The sequence below is a fragment of the Idiotropiscis lumnitzeri genome, chromosome 15, assembly GCF_059441095.1.
Source record: "Idiotropiscis lumnitzeri isolate Australia: NSW breed Sydney's pygmy pipehorse chromosome 15, RoL_Ilum_1.0, whole genome shotgun sequence".
NCBI classification, from domain to species: domain Eukaryota; kingdom Metazoa; phylum Chordata; class Actinopteri; order Syngnathiformes; family Syngnathidae; genus Idiotropiscis; species Idiotropiscis lumnitzeri.
This window is the reverse complement of record NC_142405.1, coordinates 10,733,831-10,752,785: the sequence shown is the minus strand read 5'-3', so window position 1 is coordinate 10,752,785 and position 18,955 is coordinate 10,733,831. Positions and strand designations below refer to the sequence as shown.

Genomic DNA, 18,955 nt, shown 5'->3' with positions numbered 1-18,955 from the left:
CAGTGCTCAAATCAATCAAAGTGCTGTTGATTAATGTTACCCGACAAATATTCACATTATCCATCCATCCATTATCCGACCCGCTTAGCCTTTTGAGTTTGTTTTTTTAAGCAGCTATTGCATTAGCAGACACCGACCAAGCAGGTTTAATCTGGGTAAAAAGAAGATCATTATGCCACTGAGCAAAAGAAATATAAAACTGGTTAATTATTAATTAGCATAGCATGTTTAAAAAGTGCTGGAAAAAAACGGATCTAGAACAATTGAAACTGATTTCACTCCTGTCTCATTAGGTATGCATGGTATAATTATTTTGTTCACATAAATTTGGCATTGGTTAACATTTGATTCGGTTACCCATTCCATTTTCACTGGTACTAGTTGGAATTATATTAAATTATAGTATAAAGGTGATGTTTTGCGGATTCTGGAGGTCACGGCTCCTGAGCATTTGCCAATATCACCATAAAAATATTATCAAAAAATAATACATTTTCGTTCTTCAAAAAGTGCCTAATTGTCTTCTAATTCTGGAATGGCATTGTTGTTAATGCAATACAATACAATACAATGCAACTTTATTTATAAGACGACATCTCCCTCTGGTGGGCGGTATCAGTACAGCAATCTCTCCTCCCCTCGGTGATCAACAACCAGCCAGTGAAATGTTATGCTGCTTGGCTAAACCTCCACAGTCCACACAGAAGCAAAATGGCCGATAGTAAACTAACAGATCTTTCAGTATCTGCTACTCACCCGGGGGTTAATATGTGTGTTTTGTTTACAGCCTGAGAACTACAGTCGTGCAAAAGGATACTAGCCTTCCTACGATTCACGTTTCGGTGATGTCATTTCTTATCCAACTTAGCCTTGAAAGCCTCGAAGAACTAGCTCGCTAAGCTAGCTTACCTAGCTAGCTCCTAGGTCTGCGAGCTTCTTTTTTTTTTCTGCACGGAACGCACTTTACTTCCGATGTGATTCCCGAGGTGAGTCAACCTTTAGCCAAATATATATATATATTTGCATCTTACGTCGTTTGTGTGCTCGTTGTTGCCTCCGCGGTTACGCAGGTCAAAGGCAATTTGGAGTCTTCTTCGACTGCGTTGCAACGCGGTACGTAAGTGGATCGTAAACATATTTGTTCATGAGTAACATGTTGTAATATTGACGACTGGGTGCACTGGGTAGTAGGCTCTGGGTGGAATTTCTGCTTGTATTTTGTGGTCATTTCGCGTATTCTGTATGCAAGTTGGGTCAAATAGGGTGCACAGTTTGAGAGTAACGGGTTTATTGACTTGACGTGTTGACTGGATCCGTCGGGCGTAGCTATGTCTGACGGTCATGACCCCCTTCTTTGCCCCCAGGCTCTTCCGGCCACTGCGTCCGTGCAGCAGCTCACAGGTCAGCTAGCTGCTTCAGTTGTTATGGCCCCGAGCATCCTTCTCAAGCGTTACATTGGACACATACGTGCGGATGTTTGCATAGCATGTGTTTGTTGATGTTCTAATGTATTATAGGTCACGAGGATCATACATATTGCAACCTCACTGCATTTCCATATCATGTGCGTTTGGAGCTCAACTCAACTTTATTTATAGCGTACCGTAAAAACGACCACAGCTGCATGCTGAGTGCTTCACGTAAATTAAAAAAATCTGACATAAAGCAAAGGCAGTTAAAACAATAGATTCATGATACAAAAACAGTAAACATTAAAACAATGTAGAGTCTCATGCTGAGTACAAAGCGAAAGAATAAAAATGTGTTTCAATACGAGTTTTAAAGATGGCTAGAGAAGGGGTGTTTAACAGGTCATTCCAAACGGGAGCGACCAATCTAAACTAGTCTTTTCATAGTAGCTGCATATTCAACATTTACTTTTTACATGAGTTAAGAACAATAAAAATGTATTGCTTAAAAATAGCCTATGCAAGTATAGATTGTATGTCATGTTTTATTTTTTTTAACGTGTCACAGTGTTCTTTCAGGATTCAGAACACATAGTAACTGACATGACACCGTCATATTTAAATCTGAATGCAGTCCAAAAAGTTCGACTAAGACCGAATCGTAAGAAAACCCAAGCATTTATTCCCAGGATGTAAATGTAATCCAATCATCCCACTCCAGAACACCAGAACGGTTGAATTTTTTTTTTATATAGGTAACAACTTAAGTTAAACATATAAGTGACAAATAAATGGGTAAACAAATATGAACATCACTTTTATCTTTATCGATCACTCTCAGTGAATATTATTATTTAAAATGTGAGTATGCCAGTGCACTTTATTTTTTTGTTGAATTCTGTGTTGTTTCTTGTCACCATTGTCCAGCAATTGAATCTTTCTCTGGCCCCATAGTGACTTATCCAACAGTCACACTCTATAAATAGGCAAAAAAAAAAAACATTGAAAATTCTTCTGATGAACATGTGGGGTGAGACTCATGCAGCAAGAAAACACTCAATAAAGTTGCGCGTTGGATGCTTCGTGTGGTTTCTCGATTTGAGGAAATGAGCAGACAAGTCAAGCGTCAGTGCAAATTACTTTGGTACCATTTTCAGCTGTGTGAAAACCAAACCAAAGCTAGTCTGCTTTCATGAAGGAGTACTGAAATCTGAGAACATTTACTCTTGAAAGGCTGAAATTCTACAAATTTGTGTGATTGTTAAAGAGTCGCTTCGGATACATATCCGATTTATATCCACATATGGATTTTTTTTTCATTGCAAGCCCTGTTATGAGTTTTTAATGATATCCTCCTGGCAAATGACACCGGAGACTATGTGTGTCTTGTTTTGTTGGATCCGGCTACAGTGTTCGATACTGTGGATCACAGTATTCTTTTGGCTCTTTTACAGCACCAGGTGGCCATTAGTGGTAACGCCCTCGAATGGTTCAGATCCTATTTGGCTGTCAGAACATTTCGTGTTAACTTAGGTTGCGCTGGGTCTCGCTCTCCCCCGCTGTCATATGGTGTTCCACAGGGTTCTATTTTGGGACCTTTGCTGTTTTCAGTGTTTGCCGTCTCTTGGTTCCATCCTTCGAAAACATGGAATTTTCCTTCCACTGCTATGCGGATGATAGTCAGATCTATGTCCCGCTAACTGAAAAAGATGCTTTCTACTTAAGAGCAATTTTGTCCTGTCTAGAGGAAATCAAAACCCGGATGTCACTGAATTATTTACATTTCAACGAAAAGAAAACAGAAGTTATGTTTTTCGGTCCAAGTGGCCCGTCTATATTCCACCCTGGTGACCTGGGCCCCTTGGTGTCTTATCTAAAGCCAATGGCCTCGAACTTGGGTTTTAAATTGGACCGCAATTTAATATTGGACCGGCAAATCAGTGCTGTTGTGAGGTGAAGCTTCTTTCATCTTAGGCAGCTGGCTCAGGTGAAACCATTTCTTTCCCAACAGCATTTAGAAACAGTAATTCATGCCTTCATTACTTCGCGGCTAGATTATTGTAATCCATTCTATTTTGGAGTCAGCCAGTACTCGCTCAAGCATCTCCAGTTGGTACAAAATGCGGCTGCTCGCCTTCTAACTGAAGCTCGGAAGAGGGTGTACCGAACCCAAATTCTGGCCTCTCTTCTCTGGCTCCCAGTGTATGTTAGAGTTAATTTGAAGATACTGCTACTGGTATTCTCATCTTTAAATGGCCTCGCCCTAGCGTACCTTTCTGAGCTCCTCGATCCCTAGGCACCTGCCCGCTGCCTCAGGTCTGCGGACCAATTGCTACTGGACGTGCCAAGGACTAAGCGGAGCCTCAGGGGGAATCAAGCATTTTCTGTCGCCTTCCCTTCCTTCCCTCTCTAATGACCTTCCATTAAATGTTAGGCTACCCATCTCTGTCCTTTTCAAAACTTGTTTGAAGACATTTTTATCTCTAGGCTTTAGGATTCACTTGAGACTGTTCAATGTTCTCCTGTTTTCTGGTATCTAGTGTATATGTGTTAGCATCACTAATTTGCATTTTAATCTTCTGCTTTCACTGTTATTGAATTATTGCTACCTTGTGTTTTTGTCTGTGTAAAGTTCTTTGTTACAGCTGCAACTGTAATGAAATGCGCTATACAATTACAATTACATTGTATTGTATTCATTTTGTATGTGTGCTATGTGCTCTTCTCTGACAGGAGAATCAGTAAAGGGAAGAGCAGTTAATGGAAGACAAGAAAAAGAAGAAAGACGACAAAAGGAAAAAGGAAACTTCTCAAAAGGTCAGCAGTGGCATGGTTTTGAATTGCTCATCTTATTGTTTTCGTTAGGAAATGCACATGCTGTTCAAGTTTACAGCGGATATAGAAAGTGTACACACCCCCTGTTCAAATGATAGATTTTTATGAAGAAATGCGACAAGACTCAATCATTTCAAAAATTTTCCAACTTTGCAAAATTGAGCACACCAAATTGTGTTCAGAATGAATTAACTCACATTCAAATGTGTTACATTTTCTGCACACACCTGCCATAATTTGAAGTGCTTCTGATTAACCCCCTAAACTTTAAGATGTTCTAGTAGTCTTTTTCTGACATTTGTTGTCACATTTTACAGCACAATTCATGGTTCAGAGAAAGTGTTGACAGCATCAGAGCGATATCAGAAGAGTGCAAAAGAATTTAGAAGGCATTAATATACCATGGAGCAAAGTGAAGCAATACAAAAGCCATATCTTACAAAGGGAAAAAAAAAACTTGATATCTCTCAAATGCTTGTAAAAATGTTTGGCCAAATTTGAAAAGGTACGTTTGGCACAAAGACTGTTCGACTCCAAAAAGTACACCTTGCCTACAGTGAAGTATGATGGAGGCAGCATCGTGCCTTGGAGCTGGAGCTTTTTTTTTGGATCTAAGGCGTTAGTCAAGGTGAAGGGAACTCTCAATGGTTCAAAATACCAGTCAGATCTGAACTTGTCACATCACAAAAATGTGGCCTTGTTTATTACCACGATACACACATTATATCTATTGCTTACGTACCTTCCCTCTCGTTTGCTTTTTCTTTAGGTCCCAGAACTGAACGTCAAAGGTAAATATGATATATATAAATTTTTTTTTTTTTTTTTTTTTTTGCTGTCTCATTATTGCATTACATAATGCCTCTAATGGGTGGTATTTGCTTCTGCAAAATACTGCATGTTCTTCTCATTGCAAGCCACGAGTAATTGATTAGCAATAAATGTAACTATTTGTCAGGTAGATTTAAAAAAAAAAGAAAAAAAAGAAAAGGTGTGATCGCGTTGACAAGCACTGTTGATTCACAACCAAATAAATGTATGCAAACAAAGTAGAGATATTTTACAAAAGCACAGTGAGTGTTTCCAAGTTAGGGATTTGGTGGCTGCAGTACAAATAAGGACATTTTCCAGTCTAGTGGCTGTTTCATAAAATAGTAACTTTGCAGCTGTATATCCTGTTAAGAACCATATACCACTTGTTTACATATGACAAGAAAGTCAGGTTGAAGCCAATCACAGGGGCGATCGCGCTGGACATTGCCAAAAGCATGTAAATAGGCGTCCTATTTATACGTTGACACTTTTGACGCAAGGTACTCTTTATTGTTCCAGTGCCAGAATCAACCAAGCCCTCCTGTTCCCAGCAACCCACCACCCCAGCCTCAGTCTCCCCCAGCCCTGGCCCTGTTGAACCCTCATCCCCAAATTCTAGTGCCACTGGGCTTTCTGCAACAGTTCCTCCTGGTGGCGGGAACAATGCAAAGCAGCGGACTGCTGTGGCCAACGGACAGCCCTCCTCCATTTCTGGAAACCAAACTACCCAGCAGCAGCGATACATGTCCAGAGAGGTTCCACCAAGATTTCGCTGCCAGCAGGACCACAAAGTGCTACTGAAGAGGGGGCAGCCTCCACTGTCCTCCATGCTGCTTGGGGGAGGTGGGGGAGATGAGAGCACTGGTGGGCTTGCGGTTGGCAGTGGCTGGGGTGCCACACCACCTCTTTTCTCAAAAGAAGCAGATAACTCCAATGCAAATACAGACACAGGTAGGTTCCACAAAAAAAAAGTAATAATTTGAATATGCAGTCAAAAGAGGCTCATCGGCCGAAACTTTTTTTTTTTGGAACAATTTCGCCAAACAATATTAATGAAGCAATTCACATGTTGCTTAATAACCACTTAAATTAAGCATTGTGTAAAAAATGTATTTGTTTATAAATACTAACTTCTGCTAAATGTATGTTGGAACATTTCTTTTTTTCATCCAGATTTGAACTTGGGTTCATCCTCTCCTTCACCACCCAACACAACATCGTCATCACGTGTCACTGCTCTGTCGTTATCTTCATCTTCAACTTATGCAAATTCCACATTGGGGGCAGGATCTGTCAGCCTGTCCTCCTCTCAGGGTTGTGACAAGATCATTGTGGATGGGACTGATCTGGACAGCTGGCCTAGCATCCAAGGCGCAGCCAAATTAAGTTCTGATGGATCTGGAGGAGAGGTGCAGGAGCAAGATGGCTCTGGTATCAAAAACAGTAGTGCCTCATTTCATGAGAAGAATCTCCAGCAGATAGGAGGGGCAGTTGAAGGAGGTGCAGGGAAAGTGGACAATTCCTCCCCGCCTTTTTCTTCTCCTCTTTCCTCTTTTTCATCACAAAATGAATGTGCTCAGACAGGTGGCGTCATGTGGAGCTCCTCCACTTCCTGTCGGGCGGAGTCAGGATTGGGATCAGCAGCATTTTATAATTCCAAAGTCTCCCATCTGCTTCCTGGACCTCAAGAGAGTCCCGCAGATGGCAACAGCAGTCTCCCTGGTGCCATTTTAAACCCCAATGTGAACCCCTCTTCCTGGCCAGCCCTAGTGCAGGGGAAGACGTCAACTTCTACTTCGATGCATTTGTCCTCACTTCCTGTCAGCACCACCTCTCTCCCTCACGAGCACGCTGAGACAGCAGAATTAGACATGAGTCCCGAACAACAACATCTCATGGGAAACCTAGGGCAAGAACCGGGTTCAGGTGAAGGATCAGAGGGAGTGGGACCACGACCAAATCAAGAACATGGTGACGAGAAAGAAATTGAGTCTGATCCTGAAGGCGAAGAGTGTGGGAATAAATCTGGTCCTTTGTCTTCCTCTTTGAAACCTTTGACTGTAGTGCCCTCTGCTCTGAGAACAGGTGCTTCACAAGAAGATCAATGGGGTGGAGGGGAGACTGGGATCCATGAACAGGATACAAATCTGGGGGGCTTTGGTAACCAGGGTGAAAATACAGGGTGGGCAAAGGGAAGCGCAAATATGGAAAAGGTATCTCAGGGAGTGTGGAAAGACAGTAGCTCAGAAGTGGAGTGTGGAGACACAGACGAATGTGTGAGTTCAAATAACTTAGCAATAGCAAGTGTAACAGGAGGTTGTGGGAACAACAACAGTAGGGGTGGAGCCAATGAAGGTGGCGGTGGAAGCGCTTTGCCAGAATCTGCGTCACCAAAGGTTGCAACAATGGAAAATGCTTGGGACAATCAAAAAGGGATAGAAAGTGGCTTTGTGGCAGAACAACAAGGACAAGGCCCTAGTGGTGAAGGACTCACCTCCTCTAGTGGAGATGGAACAGAAAATGATGGCAAAGGGAATGCTGATGGGCAGAAAATGGATGGCGCCCCGTCTGTGCTCGCCCTCTCCAACCAGACCTCTGATGCTGAAGTGGCCTTACTTGGCATGCTCAATAGATCTGACCTGGATCCAAGGGTTCTGTCCAACACGGGTTGGGGCCAGACCCAGATTCGTCAGAATGTGGCCTGGGATCTGAACACCACTAAACGAGTAGGAAATCGAAATGAAAAAATGTCGTCATCTTCCACATTCTCATCAGGAACAATGCCCACCAATAATCGCAGCTGTGGGTACCTCTCGAATTCAAGATTAAATATGAACAATGAGGCTGCTGACGGCGTGAACTCTGGCACTGCTTCAGTGAGGGACTCATGGGACGGCGGTGCTTCACAGGTTACTTGTGGTTCTCACATGTCTGATGGCATGATACAGAAGCCAAGAATGCTGGAAATGGAGGGCAGTCAAGGGAATGCAGCTCAAAGTTGGGGTGATCCTCCACCTGTGAACCAGGGCAAAGGGTGGGGTGAAGAACACCAGTGGGGGGACCATAGAGGAGGGAATTGGAAGGACAAAGGAGAACAGAGCAGCAGGTGGCCTGTTGACCCCGAAGATAAAGGGACTGGGGGGTGGAAGGGAACTGAAAGAGGGAAGGGAGGTGGTTGGGGAGATTGGGGCCAGAGTGAGTCCAAACCTGGTGGTGGGTGGGGAGATGGTCGAATACGAGGTACAAGCAGCTCTGATGAAGTATCCTCTTGGGGTAACCAGGATGAAGGTGCTTCTCAGCGAGGAGGATGGGGAGGGGGTGATGTCGTTAAGCCCCCCCACGACTGGGGGGGTTCCAAGCACCACACAGCAGCACCGACACCAAACAACCAAGTGGCCACAATGAAAACCCCAAATCAGCAGCACCACCCACCAGGAGGATCTATACAAGCAGGTTGGGACAGCCGACCGAATGTTGGAAGTGGGGGTCCACCACCCAAGAATCAGAACCAAAGTTCGGGCTGGGTATCTGGCCCTATCCCCCAAATTTCGGGGGATGACTCTGTGGAAGCCAGCGGCTGGGATGAGCCCTCGCCTCAGTCCATCAGTCACAAAATGGAAATTGATGATGGGACTTCAGCCTGGGGGGATCCTACCAACTATAGTGGCAAAAATGTGAACTTGTGGGACAAAAAAAGAGCCCCTTCTAGCGAAAGCCACAGTCAGCAGGCTTCCACACTGCAGCCACAGAGACGACATCAGGGCTTGCAACACCGGGATGCAAACTCTGGAAATGCAGTAGTTGGTAAGCATTATTTTTGCTTATGCTTTTTTTTTTAAGTGAATATTTGACTTGCTATTTAATTAACTAAATTTGAATGTTAATTTTCATAAATTCAGGTCCAGCCATGTGGGGAGGGGGCACTCAAGCTCTTGATAATGGGTCAGGTGCTTGGAACCAGACATCAGATACAGCATCAGGATGGGGCGATTCAGATGATCCTAAAATGTCTGGCTGGGGCAACCTGTCACCCAACCCTGGTAAAAGTAAGTTAAGGATAATCACACATTGTCATTAATAGTTTTCAATCTTTGATAAAAAAAAAAAAAAAATTTTTAGAACTCTTTGTTTCTAAAATGCGGTTGTATCCAATTTTGTACACATCAAGGAACTTCTCTGATGCTGTGTAACCATGGTAACCATTTTTAATATACACGACTTTACATACGTACTGTGGTGATGGTACAGCTTCTACTAAAATTAGATTCTACTCCTTCATAGCATCCTTCTGTAACCATATGATATTATGATAGGAGTGTGCCATACTATAGGCCCACATCAGGCTTTTCCATTAACAGTAGCCTGAGGCCACAACTTGATTGTGTCAGGCCAACCGATATTCACTGACGCTAGTATCAATTTACTAAATAAATAGCATGAAATCAACATGCTCTTTCTTTTTTAGTAAATTAACCCCAAAACAATGAAATGTATGACCCTACACGCAAACTATGATATTTCGGGTTTTGTTGTGTGCAAGAACATAGTAACCGTTTACTTTTGTTTTATTGAAGGTACCAAGTCAATGGAGACCTGGGGTGCAAAGGGAGAAAGCTCAGTAGCAGCCTCTCGTCATCCCAGCTGGGAAGAGGAAGATGAGGGTGGGGTAGGGATCTGGAATAGCACCGGCTCTCAAGGAAATAGTTCCTCCTATAACTCTGGAGGCTGGAGTCATGGAGGAAGAAGAGGCAACATGAAGGTTAGAAAAACTAGAGCTTCCAAGTAGATGGATTATCAATATTAGAAATTGAGAGATTCTTTGACTGTGTGTGTTTTAGTATGTAACGCACAAGCGTTTTTTTTCCGCCGTTTGATTTTGTTATTGAGTTATCGATGGTCCTGTTTTTACATTCTATGGTTGGCATTACTGTTTGAATTTCTTCCCAAAGGGTGGGAGTGGAGACAGCTGGCTGAATCCAATGTCACGACAGTTTTCAAACATGGGCCCTCTGGTAAAGTTTTTAACCTCACAGAAATGACAAAAAGTGTCATCAAATCATAAATCATCAATAATGCCTTTACCACAATTTTAGGAACGTGTCCCTATCACGAGTAGCTTTCGTCATTGTTGCATTGTTCATTCCCAGGGTGATGACCCCAGCATAGATAAGAAGATGGAAGTAGACAAGAGAGGGATGACTGACTACAACGGGGACATCCGGAGAGGAGGACGAGGAGGAGGTTACCGCATGTCTAATTCCAAAGACATGGGTCCTGTTGACATGAGCACCTATGGTGAAAAAGTATGAACACATTGTTTCATATAGCTAAACATTCATATGAGCTTGAGCTGAGCTTATAGATCGATGTGATGATTCTTTGAATCACTTGACTTGTGGTGTCGAAGTCAAAATAATGACCTAAAAGCATCACCTATTAATATACTGTTTCCGTTATACCCCCACAGATGGGAAGCCATGGAATGTATGTTGGCAGTGGTGGAGGCATGCATCAGCCCCGAGGGATACACCAACCTAGCTTGCATCCTATGAACCCCTCTCCAGGGCTTCGAGCTCAAGTGCCTCATCCATTCCTGTCTGCTCAGGTCCTGCATGTCTGATCTTGTTAGTTATGAGTTACTGGTAATTGTAGTTGTTTGACATATTGTTGGCCATAAGGCTAACACTACATGGAAAGTTGAAGAAATGAGTGAGAGTGAAGGTGAGGAACAGATTATGGTTTTGAGCTGTTTCCAAAAAAAAAAACAAGGCAAGGGTGGTGGGGATGCTAGAATAAAAGGAAACCACTTTGTTGTGAGGAGTTACAATATAGGAACTTATCTGACTACCGGCACTACCACTTTATACGAAGCTAAATCTTGAGTTAAAATCTTACTTTTTTGGCCTTTAGAAATACTACTGCAGATTACATATTGTGAAGTGCTGTCCCACTATCGATAATTGGATTTGTTAGTTTCACCCATGTTCTAAAAAGGAAAAAAAGGGGGTTTCTAAATCTCTCTTGCTGCCTCTTCTGTGACATACAGGTGCCGGGTTCTATGTTGAAGCAGATGCCGTCTCCTGGTGGCAGCGTGGTTGGTGGAGTAGGAGGTGTCGGTTCTGTCGGTGGAGCTGGGGGTGTTGGTGGAGGAGTGTTCCCTCCTCAGATTTCCCCACAACAATTAGCTGTACTTAGCAACATCTACCCCCATGTGCAGCAGTTTCATCTGGTACATGACTACATTTTAAATTTAATTTTGAACTATTTTTAATTCTGATCATCCTATCAGGGGAAAGTATAGATGCAGAATTATTTAAAAACAAAATCATTAAACGGGCCTGGATAAAAATGATGGTACCCTTAAAAATGTTTGGGGGGGGTTCAACCAAACTGTCCTCTAATTAGCATCACGAGTGTCAGCCTACTTCAAGGGTGACAAGTAGTTACGATGCTGTTTTGTGACATGGGGTGTACCACGCTAAAAATGACCAGAGGATGTGAATGAGAGAGTTGTATTTGAGGCTACGAAAAAATTAGAGACTAGCAGATGAAAGGTAAAAGCTTAAAAGTTCATCTCAAAGAAGCTTGATGTTCCTGTGACGACAGCTGCACTTATTATTTCGAAATTAAAGTTCCATCGGTCTGTAGCCAACCTCCCTAGATCAGGTCCCAGGAGGAAAATTGGTGACAAATTGAAGAGACGAATTATGAGAATGGAAAGCAGCCTGTCTATTGTTGTTTGAGCCAAAGTGTTTGCTCATGAAGCGTGCGCCTAAATACCTACTGAGAGGTGCAGACGTTGAAAGTTACAAAACATTTTTATTTATTAATGCATTGTTTAGACTCAAGTTATTTCTGTGACCACTGTGGGGTTTTCGGTCATTAAAAGGTTACCAACATTTCTTTGTTCATGTGTACACCTATTGTGAACACCACTATATCACGTTATCTGTTTGCAAACCCACAGGCTTGTCAGCTCTTGCTACAACAGCAGCAGCAACAACAACAACAGCAGCAGCAGCAGCAGCAGCAGCTTCTGCAAAACCAGCGAAAGTTCTCTCAGCCGCAATCACTCAGACAGCAGCCAGACCCACAGCAGGTAAAAATTATTCTGTAAATTTACAACTGCGGGACTGTAGCAATGTCTTCATCACAATTCAGTTTTCTTGAATTAAATTTTCATGAACTGGTTGGGCATCAGCCGTTCCAATTCAAACTATTTTATATAAAAAGTCTGGATTTTTTTCTGATAGTGTTTTATTTGCCTGATTTTCAGCTGGCAAGGATTGTTGCCATTCTCCAGCAACAACGACATCAACATGGTGGAGTACCAGCGGGGAGCTCAAAATTATCCCCTTCTCACCTTGGAGGAGGTCTGTCTAAACAGCCCGGAGTTGACTCGTATCCACCCCATGGAGTGGGAGACCCTGTGTCAGATCCGCATTCTAAAATGCAAGGGATGTACTCTGGTGAGTGTAACAGGCAAAACTTAGCATGTCATTTCAATATATCTTGTCTTAAGCGGCAAGGTTCATTACTTTAAAGCAGGGGTGGGCAAACTGTTTGATTGGTGGGCCACAATGGGTTCTAAAATTTGACAGAGGGGCTGGACCAGGAGAAGATGGATGGAGTGTTTTGGTAACCTCACCTCATTGGAGAAAAAAAAAAAAAAATTTAAATGAAAATGAACAAAAGCATTACAACAAAATATCTGTGTTTGACAAACCAGAGTATTTAGAAAATAAAACATTAACAAGGTTTATTCATTTAATTTTTTTCAAGTTTGGCGGGCTGGATTAAAACGTTTATCATAGGTTTGCATGACAGAATAAAACCTGCCCCAAGGAATGGCTTGAACATGATGTATGATGTTAAATATTCAATTAGATTTCATCCGTGCAAAACATATATAACATCCGAAAACAATAACTACAAACTACACAGAAATGTTTCTTTTTGAATGATTCAATAAAACAGTTAGGTATGGAGACGAAATTTATCACTTTGCATCATGAATATGTATGGCTATTGATGGTTTTGGTCGGGCGGCCACAGCATTGCTCATAATAGTGGACCGAGAGGTATGGTATACTGACTGTTCGACATACTCTTACCTTACAATTTTTTGGAGGTAAACATGCCGTACTAGAGTTTGACCTGAACATGTTAAATTTTCCTTTCTATCAGGGTTTGCCCCTGGTGGTAACCTGTCAGGATTGGAACTTGGCACTCCCGTGATGGGGGGGATGAAGGACATAGGAGGACAGCAGTCACGCTTCAAATGGATGATGGAGGGACATTCCCCAGCTCCATCTCCCCCTGACTCAACACTTCTCAAGAATGGTAGGTCAGCAGATGGTTCATCACCGAATTTTTACCACCTCCCAAACCTCAATCTGGTCTTAACTCACCCTCATTGACAGTGTATTTTAATGAACCATATTGAATGGAAAATGTTTTGAACCAAAATCATATCAAGCTAGAGTATTATTTGACTGTATTTATCTCTTGCACACTATTAATAAGGCGTTTTTACCACTGCATTAAAGGTGAGTGGAGGCTCACCTTATTTCCAGTAGGAGATTCTGAGTGTTGACATTTTAGGTATTCTCTCTTAAGGCTCCACAGAACACTGGCAGCGTACCCCTGGCAGTAAAATGGGGAACAAGCCGTCCACATCAAGTTGGCCACCAGGTGATTATTATTTTTGGTATTATTGCCTCATAGAAAAGTAAAACAAGAAAGAAAATAGGAATGATAAACTACATGACACACAACAGTATGGCTTGACCTCTGAAGAATCTTCTTTTTTCAGAGTGCTATGTATGGAAAGGTTTTGTGTGGATTAAACGAGTTGCAATTGTAATTAATCTGATATGTTTTTCTTCTATGGTGATAGAGTTCCAGCCTGGTGTCCCCTGGAACGGAATGCAGAATAGCGGAGACCCTGAAACTGACCCCTATATGACACCCAGTAGTGTTCTTGGCTCCCCTGGTCCCTCAACCCTCAATGATTCTGATCATCAGTTATTGCGAGACAACATAGGTACACCAAGTAATTGTTAGAATAAAAAAAAAACAACTAATTAACTTAGAATAAATATATATATATATATATATATATATATATATAAACAGTGTGATATTTTATGATTTTTTTTAAATTTTATATACAATATATGTAGAGAACGAGAACGGGCTGCACGCAGACTGTAACCAGCAAGTAGATTACAAGGTCTTAAAATGACACTCTTTCTCCAGTCTGGGTGGAAATCTTTTTTCCCTCCCTAAACTGCCTAATAAGATGCTTTACACAAGATTTCACCATTCGCTCCAGAAAAAGAGCAAGATTTGAGTTGAGATAGTCCCGCAATATTTTTGGCTTTCACCATCATAACTGGTGGCATTTGTAATGATCGAGACAAATAAAAGCCATTTTTATTTTTATGACAGCAGTTACTCAGTCTGAATACCTAACCGTACAAGAGTATAACAAAAGACATTATACGAGGCCATGACTTAGCTTCTTGTTCCCTTCTATAATAACAACGGGATGGGATTAACTGTCCGGCACATCAAATGCTGTTGGATTAATTTTCATACCTTACTGTAGAAGAGTGTCGTTCCTTTTTAGTATCATACGCTAAAGGTACTTTGCCCACATGGCTTACAAGACACTTAATTGCATCAATTAGACAGTGTCATTTTTGTATGTTTTGCAAATCCATTCCTACAAACAACACATTCTCCCTGTGTTTTTCATAATGGTTTTAACAAACAAAAAAATGTATATGAAAGGATGGACTTTTCATATTGAGTAAATCTCTTCAATCCTAACAAAAAGCATTTTTACTCAGTTATCCAAAAATTATTTTTGGGGCAGATTTTTGCACAGCGTATGGCTTTGAACTATCATTATTTTTGATGAGGCAGTATGTTCCCATCTTTGTATCATATCGAACTACTCGGTTTTAATTTTTGCTTGAGGGAGTTTTTTTCTGAATTTCAATAATAATGAATAAAAGGTTACAGTATTCATTAAAAAAATCGCACCGGCCCTGCTTGCTCATCGATGAATGATTGACATCTCGACAGTCAGTCCAGAGTTTTAGTCACTCATGCCTGTCACACATAAAATGCATAAACCAATATTCTTGCAATGTTTTAACAGGGCCAAATCCTGCCCTCAACACCTCACTGCCTTCACATGGTGCCTGGCCCTACAGTGCCTCAGACAGCCCACTCAGTAAAGCACACAGTTCAGGTAAATTCTTGTCTTTACGAATATTACTTCAGAAACGTTCTTTTTGTCAATAAATTGCTTCCAGTGTACTTAATTTGTGTGGAAGTTATGCAATAACGCCCCTTCCTGGGATTGATTTGTCAAAACTAAATTTCCCTCATGTTTTCCACACCGCCCTATTTTCCCTCCAGCAAAGTACTCAGAATACAAGTCCAGTTGGCCCCCTGAGCCCATCGGACAAAGTAAGTCGTGGAAGGCCAATCGCAACAGCTCACAGCTGCCACGCCCCCCTCCTGGCTTAACCAATCAGAAGCAGGGCACACCCTCTCCTTGGGGAAGTGTCGGCCCACGGATAGCCCGGGGCTGGGGTGGGGGTGGTGTTAAACAAGACTCAAGATTTGGGCCAGGTACTGTAATTTGACGCAGACCTTGAAGCTAATATAAATTCTTTATTTAAATTAGTTATCTCCACTAAATGGCTTTTATTTTCTTTGTAGGCACAGCTTGGAGTGATGGTCTGGCATCAAGAGGCAGTTCCTGGTTGCTGTTGAGAAACCTGACACCACAAGTAAGGAGGGAGCAACAGAGGGAGACAATTTAATACAAAAGGCTAATTATCTGTTTTACAAGATTGCTGAACAATGAATGAAAAATGAATCGTTGTTGAATCAGAACGTGTTAAACCTGAGTCGTCATTCATCTGGACAATGATTGCTGGGCTTGGTTTAATTGGATTGTGAAGTATTACAAACCATTTACCCATTCATGGCTTTCACAATTTACATTCCCAAAACACGCCATTATGATTATATTTCTCTCCTTCTATATACCTGAATTAGGTTTACAGACTAAACCCGTTTTCTTTTTGTCCTGTAGATTGATGGCTCCACACTTAAGACGATCTGCATGCAGCATGGTCCCCTTCTGACCTTTCACCTTGGCCTTACCCAGGGCAGGGCTCTGATTCGCTATAGCAGCCGTCTTGAGGCAGCCAAGGCCCAGGGTGCACTTCACATGTAGGTTCATTTATAACAACACGAATGCAATCCCTCATTCCAAGAATAATTCTGTCAAGAACGTGTAATAAAATGTAATATATATATATATATATATATAGTAAATATATATATATATATATATATATATATATAGTAAATATTGTATACATCCATTCACGAATTTGCTGGTTGCAATAAGATCTGAAGCCAGTGTTTTAGGATTTAAAAAATCTTGTTAAACTCATGACTGTGCTAAACAGGCAAATGAGTCCTAATTGTGTATAATGGGACATCATTTCAAAGCTTTGTCATTCAGAACGTAATGCTGGTGGTTAAATGATTCGCAATTCCTTTCTTTGTAGGTGCGTACTGGGCAACACCACAATCCTGGCAGAGTTCCCGAGTGAGGAAGAAGTGGCTCACTATTTTGCACATTGCCAGGCGACAGGTGCTGATGTGACGAGCACGGTAGGGGCAGCAGCTGCTGCTACGCAGGGTTCACCTGGCACTGGCACCATAGTGACCCAAGGTAGGGCTAGCTCTCCAAGAAGCGAGGGGGCAGTAGCGAGCACCATCTCGGGTGGAGATGGAAGTGGCGGTGGAGTGGAAAGTGGTTCCGTAGGTCCGAGTGGTGTAATGTCCCCCGGTTCTGGTTGGCAGGGTCTAGATGGTACAAGTAGCTGTTCAGAAACCTCCTCAGCCCAAGGACCTGGGCTGGGGATATTTTCCCAGTGGAGCGCCAATGGAGCAGGAGGGGTGGGAAGTGTCGGTGGAGCAGAATCTGGGAGGTCTGGACTTTGGGGGGGCATGGCTGCAGGATACCATGGCAGCAGTCTATGGGGAGCACCGCAAATGGAGGAGAGGCACCAAATGGACAGTCCTGCTGCTTTGTTGCCTGGTGACTTGCTGGGCAGTGGAGCTGATTCAATCTGAAGAGCCTTCACCTTTTGTCGGTTTGGACACACTGATATTGCATACACTGGGATACGTTATGTATTTACTATAGCACATCAACACATTTACAGATATGCATATATTAATGTTCCACACATGTGCATACATATACATTGTTTGCATATCAATGTGCTCACGCGTAAAGAAGAAATGTGAGACATGCTTACACACATTCTTGTGGCCAGACTTAAGCTATTATATAAATAAACGCAGGGACTGTTAGTTGTATACAGCCTTTTTTCCACAGATGAAGATTTCAACTGCTTAGACTTGAAAACTGAATAAGAATGATAAGTCGGCTGGTCTGAAAGACTAGACTAGACTGTATTGTGCTTAGTAAATGGAAGACTTTTGAACAGATTTACATTCATACACCAAATTCAGATGCACCTTTCTAAAAGAAGGGCACTGTACACAGCATTACCTTCATTGTATAAGAAAACTTAAAAACTACTACATGATGTGAGAACTGCAGTTTGTTTTCACACATCTGGAAAAATGACATTAATCCAAACACATGCAATCAGCTCTGAACAACAGAACTGCATCTTACTGTGTATGTCGAGTTTGTTTATATTTTTCCAGTTTCTTTGTAAGGCTTTAATTTTTGAATTGTGAAAATGATGACAAATGTTATTTTGTTTTCAAAATGCTGACCTCCTACTGTTTTACCTTGCGCACTCTTGTTATTATCTCTTGAATATGTTTGTTACTGTTGCAGTGATAAATGTTAAATTGAGGCTTTGTTGCATTTCTCCATGTGTGGATTCTGTATCATTCGCACTATGGACATGAGTATGAATGAGACTGAGACCAATTAAGTGGATTAAATCACCACTGTTAATTTGTGTGTGTGGGTGTGCGCGCGCGTGTGTGTGTGTGCATGTTACTGCCTGTCAGAAATGCAGGCAAGGCTGCTTACTATACAGAAGGTCTATACAAATTGTTTTGTGTTCATTGTACTGCTGACTGTGTTAAGAATATTGGCACTAATGCTTTTTTTCACTTATTAGAAGTTGTTTGTTTTTTGTGGAGTTAGATTTTTCTTGTTCAAACTGCAATAAAAATTTTAATGACACAAACAGATCAAGGCATATGCGTTGGGGGGTGGGTGTAAATGCCAAATCTTATCAAACTGTGTCGAAGTGGTGGGACGGGTGGGTTGGTTTGTTTACAAATGCAGAAAGAGTTACCATATGTTTGTAATGTTCTGATGTGTATTTGTTTTAAATTAAGACAGGCTTTAACACTCCTGTTCAGTGTTTTTGTTCGAGATTTTACAAAGGAAAACATATTTAAACTAATGAGAACAATATTAATAAAGTATTGGCTTGTTTTAAATGTGTATTGTCGTCAATTTGGGGATTCCATTCTTGTTTCTGAACTTTGAAGGTGATGTGAGAGAAAAACCCAACTTTCAACTGCATACCTTATCAATTACAGTATGATGACTTTGTGACGTTATTCATCGATTAGGCACGGGGCCGTGGGGTAGTCGGTCCATCTGCACCCCCTCCCACTACTGTACAATCATAACGAAATAAAACTATTTAACATCATGTGTTATCCTACTGTGAGGAACTGAAAATCAAAGAAAATATACTCCAACATGATTTGATTGATTTATGCATGCGGGAGACTTAAATGCATGTTCCAAAAATGATAACACGGACAGTTATGCGGGGGGAAAAAAAGGACATACG

The 18,955-nt window shown here is 41.7% G+C and overlaps 1 protein-coding gene across 1 annotated transcript; it reads left to right on the top strand.

Moving 5' to 3' along the window:
• The first annotated feature begins 638 nt into the window (after positions 1 to 638).
• On the top strand, positions 639 to 18,593 carry LOC148322855 (trinucleotide repeat-containing gene 6B protein-like). Its single transcript, XM_088317074.1, has 21 exons — positions 639 to 986; positions 4,143 to 4,226; positions 5,014 to 5,035; positions 5,577 to 6,008; positions 6,231 to 8,861; positions 8,957 to 9,103; positions 9,632 to 9,816; positions 10,007 to 10,069; positions 10,205 to 10,360; positions 10,525 to 10,662; positions 11,104 to 11,286; positions 12,025 to 12,156; positions 12,334 to 12,526; positions 13,245 to 13,400; positions 13,677 to 13,751; positions 13,957 to 14,103; positions 15,229 to 15,321; positions 15,492 to 15,707; positions 15,798 to 15,868; positions 16,177 to 16,316; positions 16,661 to 18,593. The coding sequence occupies exons 2-21, from the start codon at positions 4,170 to 4,172 to the stop codon at positions 17,229 to 17,231; spliced, it is 5,808 nt and encodes a 1,935-aa protein (XP_088173200.1). The 5' UTR covers positions 639 to 986; positions 4,143 to 4,169; the 3' UTR covers positions 17,232 to 18,593.
• Positions 18,594 to 18,955: the final 362 nt, after the last annotated feature.

What these genes read in the sequence shown, in the direction of transcription:
- LOC148322855 (XM_088317074.1), top strand. Translation starts at nt 4,170, where the DNA reads ATGGAAGACAAGAAAAAGAAGAAAGACGACAAAAGGAAAAAGGAAACT. An exon ending in AAAAGGAAACTTCTCAAAAG is followed by an intron (nt 4,227 to 5,013) that starts GTCAGCAGTGGC and finishes CTTTTTCTTTAG; the next exon opens with GTCCCAGAACTGAACGTCAA. An exon ending in ATGTGCAGCAGTTTCATCTG is followed by an intron (nt 11,287 to 12,024) that starts GTACATGACTAC and finishes GCAAACCCACAG; the next exon opens with GCTTGTCAGCTCTTGCTACA.